At 32.2% G+C, this 13,208-nt stretch overlaps 1 protein-coding gene across 3 annotated transcripts in view; it reads right to left on the reverse strand.

The window, feature by feature from the left end:
* Positions 1-12,760, reverse strand: part of Asap (ArfGAP domain of ASAP) — a 44,637-nt gene extending 31,877 nt beyond the window's left edge. For 2 of the 3 annotated variants that reach the window (XM_083080647.1, XM_083080645.1), the window contains exon 1: positions 11,791-12,760. In XM_083080647.1, the coding sequence (XP_082936773.1) occupies positions 11,791-11,916 (126 nt within the window). In that variant the 5' untranslated portion in view covers positions 11,917-12,760. The remainder of the gene's footprint in view (positions 1-11,790) is intronic. The other variant, XM_083080646.1, reaches the window with a different exon arrangement.
* Between the last annotated feature and the right edge of the window lie 448 nt (positions 12,761-13,208).

A 13,208-nucleotide genomic window follows, 5' to 3' on the forward strand; every position in this document is an offset into this window, starting at 1 on the left:
TTTCTAAAACTGATTAACGCTGGAATACTAATGCCATTCGTTAATGCAGATGCTAACCGCAACGCTAAGTCCCCCATAAAACTAAGAAAATAAATTTAAAGCCATATTATAACAAAGAATATACTGATAATATTATGGAATTTATAAGCAATTAAAACTTTTATCCATATTTTGATGGAATTGTTTGTGAATAAATTAATTATTTATTTAATTTATAAAACAGAATGTATAATAATGACAATAATAATTATGTGCTTTCATTCGAGAGCGAAGTAACGAGGTAGAAAAAAACAAAATTAGAATAATAATCGCAACGTTCATGATAAGTATTCGCCACATGCTCTGTGTAATATATTCACGCTAAAAAATCGCCGAGATAAAACTCGCCATAGTTAATATATCCGGTAAGTTATCAACTAATGCCTCGAATGGCGATTCTTGGAGATTACGATGGGAGTTAAAATTCGTACATTATTTACACACGTGGAAACCCTTCGTTAAAGATTACTGCACATTTTTACATCCTTTTAAAATCGTTAAAACGTTTTTAATTTACGATTTTTGAGAATCTGCGTATTGATAAAAATTGAACGTTAACGCGTTTTTATTATTGATGAAATGCTCGGATGTTGTTATGAATAATTCATTCGAGTTCACGGTCGAAATATTTTATCACGGATTTATTCAGATCGTGAAATCGATTTTCAATCGGTACTAATTTCCCTTATATACATATATGATAATATGAAAAAATATACCTTAGCTCGATAATATTAATAAATTAAATTTTTTACAAATATCTCGATAATTTATTTCTCCCAAATAGCTCAGATTTTTTACGCAACGTATTTTAGTTCGGTGATAGATCCATTTAGATGAATTTTCTTCGCATAAAGCGACAGATGTCGAGGCGAAGCGTTAAGATTGCGCATGACTTCCGGGAGCGCCGGAAGAAGTAAGACGTGTTTGGCTTAGGCCGTCCGCTCTGGCAGGCTGCTGTTGCCTGGGTCTATCCGGAACGCCCGTCGTTCCGGCGACGATGGGATGCGGACGCGTGATGTGACATCGATTTTCTATAAACCTATATCTGTAATAACGTTTCCGCCTCGGCTGGGACGTTATTCCAGCTTTCTTTCGTATTCTCGCACAATTTTTCTCGTTTAAAATTATTAGTTAAATGTTGGAGACAATATTTCCCTTATTTATAACAAAGTTTTGTTTATACAAAACCTGTCGAGCCTGCGACAGCCGATGAAGATGAATACAATTGAAGCGATAAATATTAAATAGCGTGAATTAATTAAGTAAAATTTCAAGAAATAATGAAACGCTCTTTGTATAAACAAAACATCTTTTTTATAAATAAGAGAAATATTGTTTCAAACATTTAACTAATATTTTGCTTATTCTTTTCAATTTATTAATCAGCTTTTCTCTCCAGTGTTTCAGTAAGTGGAAAATTAGCACGAGCCCGGAAAATTGCACTGGGAAGGCGCCAGTTGAGTTTAGTCCTTCTCCCTTTCGAGATTAGATTTCATCATATACGTGGATACGCTTGGTGTCTTACTCGAGAAGCACAATGAAGCTAGAATTAGATTGCAGCTGCACCGGGAGGATGCATCACTGTACTCATTCTTCTTCGCCACAGCTCGTTTCGCATAAATTTCTTTTCATCTTGTCACTATCGAACGATATCTTTCCATATAATTCCATATAAATCCACGCATGATTTTCAAATTAAAAATTTCATGCAAGACCTTTCCGAAATTTTAATTTGCATTTTTATTTGCTTTCAACAACATTTGCGTTTATTTAATTTAATAAAAATTGCATGTAATATCTCGAGAATAAAAATGAACCAAATATTTCTTAAGCATAATATGGTAACTGTTGCTAAAAATTAAGCAGAAGTAAATAAGAAAAGGTCGCCTGGAATTTGAAATAGATTAATCGTATTTTAATGAGGATATTTATCACAGAAAGGCATAATAAAATCATTATAATGATAATCTGAATAGATTTTTAAATTAAATTCATATATTTATGACGCATAAAACAATTTAAAAATCTTATATGTACAAAATATTAACACAAAAATATCAAAAAAATAAAATATTAAATTTTAATCAGCGCAACTTTAATGTGTGGTCAAATCTTTATATATATGTATCGTATATTATCTTATTATTATATACGTTTTTTTTACTTTAATATATTTTCTCGAACATATTATTTTGTGATTCAAACGAGATATTAATTAGTAAATTATAAAACTAGCCGCGTATATTAATGATTTTTTTGAAAGCTTAATTTCACGCGCATATTCTATTTAATACTTTTCGATTTCACGCTTCATCTTTGGATTTCGATATTTCCAATATTTTGATGTGATGACCACTTATTTATTACATAAGGAATAAACGGATGTTTACAGTTGACGAAGCATTTTGAGTGTGAGGTCGTATGTATATCGCCTTCCGTTCAGATAACCGCAAGTTGCTTATCGCATAACAATATCCGATATAGGATTACTTCCTCAGACTTCATTACACTGGAGCGGTCATTGAAATGGTTGTTATAAAAAGAATTCGTGCTGTAAATACTTTTCCAGATTTTAAAAGAAGCTTCTTTGCCTTTGTATTTTTTTACGAAAAGATGTAAATAATGAATTATAAATTGTAATGTTTTATTTTTTTAACCATATTTTTCTTGACTTTATTTTGTTATTTAATGTTTTTTTCTTTCCACTTAAATTATTATTACGGAAATTATTATAATAATATTGTGCTCCAAATGTGTTCCAATAATGTATAGTTTTCATAAAATTTAATTTTTTGACAAGTTTGTTCACAAGTCTATTCTTCATCGGTTGAATTAATATTTACACATATATCTCCGTTTTATAAATCTGCATTTTGACTATTCTCTGTACTTTTAATGCGATTGCGTTTAATGATAAGATACAGCAACATAAATTTAACGTTATGTATCATAAATTCTTTTGCATGTCAATCCTTAAGATTTGCTCGCTATAACATTACATGTCTGTATTGAATTGCAAGTTATAACTAGAAGTTAAGCGAGCGAGAGTGCTCATTACATTCCAACGTAAATGGCTAAACACAATCTCAAGAAAGCGTAGCGAATTGAATTATCATTCCAGAAATCGGCGCGAGAACAAGTTCAATCACCTTCATAAATTAATGTATATAAATAGAAGTGTTGTAGAGAAATATATATCTATTAATAAATCGTGACGATCACGCAAATATTTAATAAAAATAATACAAAAGTATCTTATATATACCAAGTTTTGATAAGTCATTAACTTGTACAAGAGAGATCTTTTGTTTTCTCTTTTTTTTATATATTATAATATTTTTTAAATTCAGATTTCTTAGAAATATAAAGAATATTATCTAAGAAATAATCCAGAATTAATTTTTTCGACGATAACATCAAGATACTTATATTTTTAACAAACTTATTAAATCCCAAGAGAGAAACTAAACGATGAAATTAGATACTTTAATTAATTTCAAGCGAAATAAAATTAAACGCTAAACAGAATTTTAATTTTTGCTTTCTCGGATATATTACTTATGGTAAATTAAAAAATTATTAAAATGATGATTTTCCTCAGTAACTTCGTTAAAAAAAAAAGAAACTTTAAATTGATCAACAATCTGACAATATGAAGCTTGAAGATATAAGATGTTATGCATATATATTTCTTTATTTTTTATATTTTAGTTATACATATATGTATATTATTTATATATTATTTTCGTTATATTATTTATATTTTAGTTATATATATTAATAAAATAATAGCAATACTTGAATAATATCAAGACATTCCAATTGTTTGCGAACTCGTGCAGACTCGTTGAGTTTTCGCAGAGAGAACGAAAGGTATTCCCGGCCATGTGCCGGCCTTGACAGATCGTTCATTCGTATTGTTGACGTTTACGCGTCGTGATTTGCAAGCGTTTATATAGCGCGCCGCGAAATCGCTTGCCATCTCTCAAACAATTCTACGCGTCGCGAATCTCGCTGCAACAACGTCTCGATGTTTTGTAAAAGTTTGTAAAAAAAAAAAAAGAACATTACGACGATATTACGCGATGACGTAAGAGCGATTATAAGACAAAGAATAGCAGACGACGTCGATAATTAAGTCGGCCGCTTTCGCCGCGGGCGCGGCTCGGCGCGGAACGATTTGCATGAAATTGCATCTTGATAGGATGCACTGCGCGTATCTTGCCGCTATATCAAGAAAGGTCGTGCGAGTGCTCGTTCCGCGGAAGTAATAATGCACTTACGGACATAGTCATAAGCGATACATTTGGGGAATGCATTTTTTTTATCCACGAGTGAGAGATATTTGAAACTTCACGTAATTATATGAATACATATTTCTCTTTTTCCTTCTACACTTGCATAAAAAAATTATGAGAAAATTTATATAATATATAATAAATAATAAAAATAATAAAATAATAAAAATAAATAATAAAAATATATAATATATAATAATATTAATAATAAAATATGCAATATAAAATAAATATGTAATATATAATATAATAAATAATAATAATATGTAATATATATAATCAAATATAATTTTTTGTTACATATTTATTATAATAATAAAATTTGTGTAGCAAGAGAGCCAAGATTAATCTCTGACTACGATTCTAAATGCATTCGATTACTTTCAACACTAACGAGCGCGCACAATCGAGAGACCACTTTGGCGAGCGTCCTCGCGAAAGCAACGACCATTATCGAAGTATGTACTCGTTTCGATTGAGAAGAACGCCCTACTACCACATAACAACGACTTGAAGAACACCCTATTATATCGCGTTCAATTGCAAAATGTGTTTGCGCTTATTGGGCTCATTTCGACGATATGCGCGGACATTATACAACCAATGAACTTGATCTCGATAATAGCTGCTGCTGAGATAATTCATAATTTTCACAGTAATGAAGATGTAACATAAATGACGTACAGATTATCCTGGTAATGGAAAGAAATTTTTTTAAACGAATATCCCGATTTTCTTTATTTAATACAAAAAATTTAATCATTTTTATATATTTATTCCTTTAAACAAAACTGCGTGAAAAGATATTTCTCAAATTAATATAAAGATACATCGCAAAATAAAAAATTAAAATTTTTTTCAAATCGGAAAAGATTTGCATTTTCCAATTATTTGTAATATATATATATTTTTTATAATGTTATTTTTCAGAGAAAGTAAAAAGAAAGAGAAATCGCATACTAAAGAAAATGATGTTCATTAATTAATTTTCTATTGTTTTATTTATCATCGATTACGATAATTTTTCAGATAAATATCTTGTAACAACGTATAATGTCTCAATTACTATCAGCATCTTATAACAATGTATAATATCCTAATTACTGTCAATTAATATCGTGATACTTGAATGCAATTTCTAAACGTACGCATCTTATTCCGAGATATGTGCACGGGAAACAGCGTTGCAACGAGATGCAATAGTCCGAGTGAAAGTCACGGAGAGAAAGGAAGATTTTTCATCGCCAGCATCATAATGCGGCACGCGATTTAATTTCTAATCGCTATAAACGTTATAAAACAAGGAAATGTTATAAAACGAGAAAAAATAATGGCCTCAAGAAAAATTATATATTGTCTTTTTATTTCTTATAAGTATATATTTTCTTATTTTCTTACTAATATATATAATTAAATTCGCAGCATCGTACATTGAACAAAATTAAACATGATTGTATAATTATTATACATATCATAATATTACGTACAATAATTTATTTTCATTTTAGCGTTAAATTACTTTAGTTTGATATAAAATTTTTTTCAACAAATTTATTTCGCGATTTCAAATCGTAAATCCGCATTCTGCTCTTAATTATAATGCAAAGATAAACGTATTAAAATATCACAGCCCTTAAAATTCCCTGTTCGAAAGCTAGACGATGAACTGGGTCATCCGGGAAATCTTTAGCAGAAAGCAAGCTATCCAATCGCGCGGATGACAGTCGACCCGAATTAATATCTTCATATCTAAAAGTTCGAATAATAACTATTCTTTCCTTAAAGTGTGATTCGTGACATTTGTCCTTGATGTATTAATCCTGCACTTATTAATTCACTAAATCATTAAAATGAAAAGTTTTATAATTAAATTAGCACTGCACGTTTCAATAACTATTGAAATCTTTATTGGATTTTTTTTCTTGCATTCTTACTATTTACTTGATTTCTTTATATCACAAAAATTTTTAATCTTTACTAAGCACTTTTAAAACTGCTCTTGCATTTGTTTTATATGTTTTATAAAATAATATACGAGAAAATATTTCGCAGATATTTCATAATTGGTGTCAGATCCCATTGATCTCATTTATAAGCGCAATTAAAATCATCTGTCATAATTTTTTATTTAACTCAGTTTGACCTTCATCTACACAACCTAATGTACGCCCAATTCATTTCAATTCACCGAATTCAATTCGATTGATTAATTTCATTTAACTCACCGCTTATTCGGTTATGCTTTTACAGTTATAGAGTTCATGACATTGATTATTTTGTTTTGTTTATTTTTAATTCTTTACTCGTAAAAGTTTGCGTCATTAAAAACGTACAATTACACGTGTCTAGTATAAGATATAGTAATAATAGTAATTATTATTATTATTATTATCATTATTATTATTATTATTATTATTATTATTATTATTATTATTATTATTAGTAATAAGATTTATAAAAAAATTATTTTGTTATTAATAGCACATTGTCTAATAGATAATATATATAGTAATATAATTTCTATTTTTATTATTATTTTTTTTTAGTCAGAATTTGATTTTCTCATAATTAAACGTACATTTAATCCGCTCGAATTATTCACGCTTGACCGAAATTGATTGTATCGCACCCATCGGTCTAAAGTCTAGATTGTTCGCCAAACTACAATTCCGAGTGTCTGATGGCTCTTAAGATCATAAAATGTCCTTACGAGCGGTTAACGCTCGCCTTATAATCAAATGCATGCAAGGTAATAGATCCTGCCAGTCTCCTCGACGCCTTCGGGTACCTGAATGACTCTTACATCATTCCGCGTTAATAGAATCGCTCATTTGCGATGCAAGGAGTGTTGCTGCTTTCGCGTAGCTGTTATCGAGAAGAAATTGTGAAATCGCTAAAACTACACGGCGCCCTACTAAAAATATTTTGAGTTGAGAGCAGTGTTATTTTTACATATATAATTAACTTATTTAAAATTCTTTTTCATGGTATTTTTTATTCAGATAAGTGTCAGTCCTTTGTGTAGATAATATATTAATAATTGTTTTTGGGAAAATATTTCTTAAAAAATTTTGATCACACAGACAAGGTTACGCTTTCCATAGATTTATTCTTTTTAATGCAGATATTATGCCTTTTTCTTATGTGAAAAAAATTATTTTAAAATATGTTACGTCGAAATAAATAATTTACATGGCGAGATTACTAAAGTAACAAGACACGTTTTTTGTGCTTGAACAAAATATATATCTACATCGATAAATATATATTTACACACACATATCGAGCTTTCATTATTTATAATATAATTTTATATTTATAATATTTTATATTATTTTATATTTATAATATAATATAATTTTAAAAAGTCAGAGCATTCCCATACTCTTGACCCTGACTGTCTTCGAGTTACCCACTTTCCCGTTTTAGCACTTGGAACTTATGACACCAGGGTCCGTACGAAATTCGAGCATCGCTATTTTAGAACCCATCACGTTCTATTCTCGTTACTAGTAAAAGGAAAAGAGAGAAAGAGAGAGAGAGAGAGAGAGAGAGAGAGAGAGAGAGAGTAAAAAAAAAACTTAAGTAAAACATAAATCCACTTATCTTTGAATAATTTCGAAATTTAATTATTTACACTATTATATGTCAAATAAGTTGCTTATAAGAATAAGGTATGTATGATTTAACTGTTAAATTAACTTGCAACTTGCAACTTGCAGAGTATCATATATTACTTGTTTACAATTTTTACTGTTAATTGTATTATTCATGCGTAATGATAATGTATAGTGTAAGTTAAAATTTGAGACATTAAAAAATTGAAAGTTGACCAAAAGATAAATGTCAAAATTTAAAAACTGAATACTGAGAGAGTTGAATATTATTGAATATTAAAAACTGAAACAACATTAATGATTGAAAATTAAAATATGTACGCCCTAAGAATCAAATTCACGCGTATACGTATTTAAAAAATAATGATAAAGCAAAATTTGAATTTAGCACGTATTAAACATGTAAGAATGTCGTCAAAAAATTAATCTCACCGCGATTATACTCGTCACTGTCTGTTAACACATCCATAACTGTAAGAGAAATGTTTTACCGCGTTATAATTGTCATCATGATAAGGAAAGAATCCTCGGTGAAGAAAAGAAGAACAAGAAGGATGACGAAAAGGAGACCGAATCTACGAACTTGCTTCTAGTGGAATTTTCTCCTCGCGAAAATTCTTTGGATCGTTAAAGAGATGTGAACGTTGTGCATCTCTTCTCTTTCTCCTTCCTACAGGAAAAGAGGACGAGTGACCCGGAAATTCCGACACGCCAAAGTGAATATTGAACATACTTTTTCAAGCAGAACTAAGGCAGAGCTTCTATGTTGTTGGTCGGAAAATTTTTTATCTCAACATTGCGTAATAATATTACACGTGATTTCCAGCATTTGGTCATAGATTTACGTTTGAAATAAGTATATGTCAAAAGGGAGATATTATTAAATGGATACTATTAAAATTGCTGCATATCCATAAAATGTATGATTGATAGGACAATGTTGAATCAGATTTCTTCCAATTCAATATTTAATCTTTAAGATTCTTGTATCTTTGTATATTTTAATTATTAAAACTATATCTCTTTTCAGTTTTCTGTATTTTTTATATTTTCTAAAAAAATTTAATTTAAATTTTATGCCCGAATTAAATAAATAAGTGAAATTTAAATTATAATTTCTGGAAGTAATATCAAAATCAGAATAGTTTAATTCCAATTCCTGTTAAGTAATACTTTTGGAAAAACAATTATAACTGTTTCTCAATCGAAAATTAATTTTTTTATGAGCTTATTATACATGTATAACTCTGTGAAAGTCCCGCAAAAATTAGCCCGCAAAATCGTCCTTGAATTTATTGATTGGATCGATATGTCTAAAAGTGGTACAAATTATTTGTTTCAAAAAGAATTATGTCTGCTATTTTATCTCGAAATTTATCTTATTCATTAAATATATGAGGTCACGTATTGTTCATTAGGTATTTGAGGAAAGAGGGAGAGAGAAAAATTGAGAGATGTAAGAATAAACCGGAATTTTTAAAACGCTGAGTAGTGGCATGAGTAATAAAAAGAAGCCGTTACTTTTGATTGCTAGTTTTGTGGGTTACGTATAAAGTCTGCGAGCGCTCGATGTTCCAGTAATTATGCGAAATGTCATCTTATAAAGAACTTCATTTGCCTTCATTTCTCTCTCTCTCTCTCTCTAATATTCTTTGAAATACATACACATACACACACACACACACACACACATTCATCATTTTATTGTTATTATTATTATATCATTACTATTATTATCATTTTCATTGGTTAACACGAAATTAATTGACATATTAGGAAATAAAGCATTTTTTGAATAGTTATTTCGATTACGTATTCCTTCCTTTCATTTTGAATGGCAAGATATCATATTGCTGGCTATTAAACTAACATTCCATCACTGCAAATGAATCAGTCATGTGAAATGATAAAATACTACACATATTTTATAAAAGCATCTAGAGCAACACGTTCAATAAGAATAATTATAGAATTAATGATGTAGGGTGAGAATTTTTTTCTCATGTACTGTGTATGATAAATTTTATTTCTAACTTTTATCTAAAGTGAATCTTTATCTATTATATTTTTTTATCTTTATCTTTATCTTTATATATTTATCTTTATATTTTTTTTATTAAAGGTCATCTTTATTTTGCCTTGGATAATGTTGCCATTTTCAATTTTTAAAAATAAAAATGTATTTTCAACATGTAAATTTATAACAATTCAACAAGTATATAAATTTAAACAATAGAATAATTTATATTTTTATATAAAGTCTTTTTGAAGGGGAGAATTTTTGATTGACATACATTTATTTTTCAGCGGTTTTTTTCTATCAAATTAAAAATATTTCGTTAAAATATCTCAATTTAAATAAATTCCATTGTCGCATTTTTTGTTATACGAAAAAAAAAGAGATTTATTGAGCTCAATATAATATTTGCTCCATTTTTATTATACGCTAGCTATATTTTAGCATGGGATTTTACGCGTGGACTATTAGTTGGATTCTATATGACAGAGATACAGTATCATAGTCATTCACGCATCCGCAAATTAAGAACGTCGACGCGAAGCGATAATCATACCGGCAGCTGGCGAAATGACAGTCATACAGATGTTAACGACTTTAAAAAATGTGATATCCAATATTTCTATGGATATTGTAATTTTTTACGTTAAGTCTGTTCTTCTTGGAACTTTAGAAATCAGTTTAGTTTTTATCTCCTTCAACATTTTATCATGTCTAAAGTGATGACATATCGGACATGTTTGTTAGAAATATTTATATTGCGTTGCTAATACTTATTTCTAAGAGAAATAAACCATCGAACGGTGAATACAAGCCGATAACGCAGCTAGTTTCTCGGTAAGGAAATCGGATTTCAAAGCACGTGCGACGTTAATAATAGCATCATCATCGACTACTTCGCAGCTTAAATGCCTCGGTATTAGCATCAGCTTCATTTTTAAAGCATTAACGATAACGAAAGATAATAAAATTTGTCATACTATTTCCCCTGAGGAATTTTTCACATTAAACATATCGAAATACAGAGAACAAAATTAACTGCGAATAAAAAATGAAAAATAATTCTTATATTTATTATATCTACGTAAATTGTATAATTAGTATTCTTATAAAATCGATTCCAACTATAACAAAATATTGCAGAAAATATTAGTAGAGTATTAATAGTATTTTTGTCGCACACATAAATACAAATCATTATTAAAATATTAATGTTTTACGTACTATTATGATTTTTCCGATTTTTATTTTTACGTAGAAACAAGTTACCGCAAAAGTGTTACGAAAAGTGTCCAATCATATCCTGATGCCACACGTAGTCGAGTTGTCACAATTATCGGCATCCGCAGGATTGACCGAGGACGTTCGCGATGTATTCCCGGCGCATAATCACTGTGCGATAGTAGTGCGTACACACGCCCACGCATAGGAAAACACGCGCGCGATCCGGTACGATCAACGTTGACACCGAGAAGGAGAGAGAGAGAGAGAGAGAGAGAGGAGAAAAGGACTCGATACGAAGGACGAACAAAGATGGAGAGAGAAAGGAGAAAAGTCGATGACAGTTCTCTCCCGAGAAAAATGTGATTCGCAGATTAAAATATGACAAGTATGACAGGATAAAAAACGAGACTATATATTATACCGACATTCTCATAATTATTAATTAACACTGGTGATAATTTACTCTCCGTCACTTTGTAAAGATAGGAATCGAGGTAACCCGCGGTGGGAGAGCTACAGAGTTAAGGCTCGCAGGTAATTTAAATTAATATTTATGAGAACGTCGCACAATACGACGGTGTTTGCTACTCACCTCCTCGAGGGACGTGATGGTCTGCCTACACTGTGGCATTCGCGAGACGAAAGTGGACGTGGTGGGCGAGTTATAGTCCTCCCTCGTCTCCTCGACGAACTCGCTCACGGCGATTAGGCCCGGCATCTTCTCTCTCTTTCTTGTTTTCCGTCAGTTGTTCCGTCTCCCGCCGTTCCACCCCACCCCACCCCGCTCAGCCGCCCTCAAGCGCCCAGCTGCAACCGAGGCTGTCCCTTCGGCGGATCCCTTCTCCCCCTCGCCTTCGCCTTCGTCGTGTCGTGTCGTTGTCGGCGATCGCGCGCACTTTACACCGTTCACTTCACCCGTTGTCTCTCACCATAAATAACCGCGAGACACCCTGGTCAGCCCTCCTTTCGTCTCTCTTATCCGCGCGCTGTTTCCCGTGACGCGTCGTCCCGGTGACAAGGAGCGAGAGAGACGGGGAAAAGCGAGCCCGAGGGAGAAGGAGGGAAAAACCGAGAGGAAAATGAATGACGAGAGACCGAGGAAGCGAGACAGACGGCAGGCTCGAGCAGCGTATCCGGCGGCCGCCACCTCTCCGTATTTCGCGCACGGAGAGAGAGAGAGAGGGAGACACACACTCGCGAGACCGGCGCGATTATTTTCGCGACATGGTCGCGGCGAGCTTACCAGCCGTCGCGAGGAGGATACATAACAGTGGCAGCGGCAACGACAGCTCGCTCTCGGCGAAGAGCACGGGTCACCACGCATACGTCCATGCGCGCATATTATGCATATCACCGCGAGCGGTTCGACCGACGCACGCACGTATTACACTTGTGCACACACGCACGACAAGACACTCGCGCGCGGGCGCGTACGCAGCTGCGTCCGCGAGATGCTCCTTCGTATGCCAATCTCGCTTGAAATCGCGCATCAGCCACTGATTCGGTCGGTGCCGAGTACCGCCGAAACGCTCGCGACTGCGGCCGAAGTTCCACTGAGGCGGCGCTGTCGACGCGCGCGCGACCAGGCTTCGTACGTCATGAAACAAAGCGTACCTAGAGTGGGGATCGCCGCGCGACGTGATTGATGGCGCGCCGAGACTAAATTCGAGATATCGAATTAATATTTATAGCGGCGATATATATGTATATATACGTGTTTTTCGGCAGAACAGAGGACACAGTTAACACAGTGAGTCATTTTGTCCTTGTTGGTTGTCGAATGTAAACAAGGATGAAATGATTTACTGAGTTATACGTGTCCTCTATATTTTGTTGAAAAAAAAAATAAAATATATATATATATATATATAAAAGGCGTTTTTCAATAAACAACACAGAAAACAGTATAACACAATCAATCATTTCAGCCTTGTTTACATTTGGCAACCAACAAGGACGAAATGAGATCCACTGTGTTACAAAAAAAAATATATATATATATATTTGATG

Source organism: Camponotus vicinus, unplaced genomic scaffold (genome assembly GCF_025532165.1).
Source record: "Camponotus vicinus isolate PSW18456_S1 unplaced genomic scaffold, iyCamVici1.0 SCAF_10, whole genome shotgun sequence".
Taxonomy (NCBI): Eukaryota; Metazoa; Arthropoda; class Insecta; order Hymenoptera; family Formicidae; genus Camponotus; species Camponotus vicinus.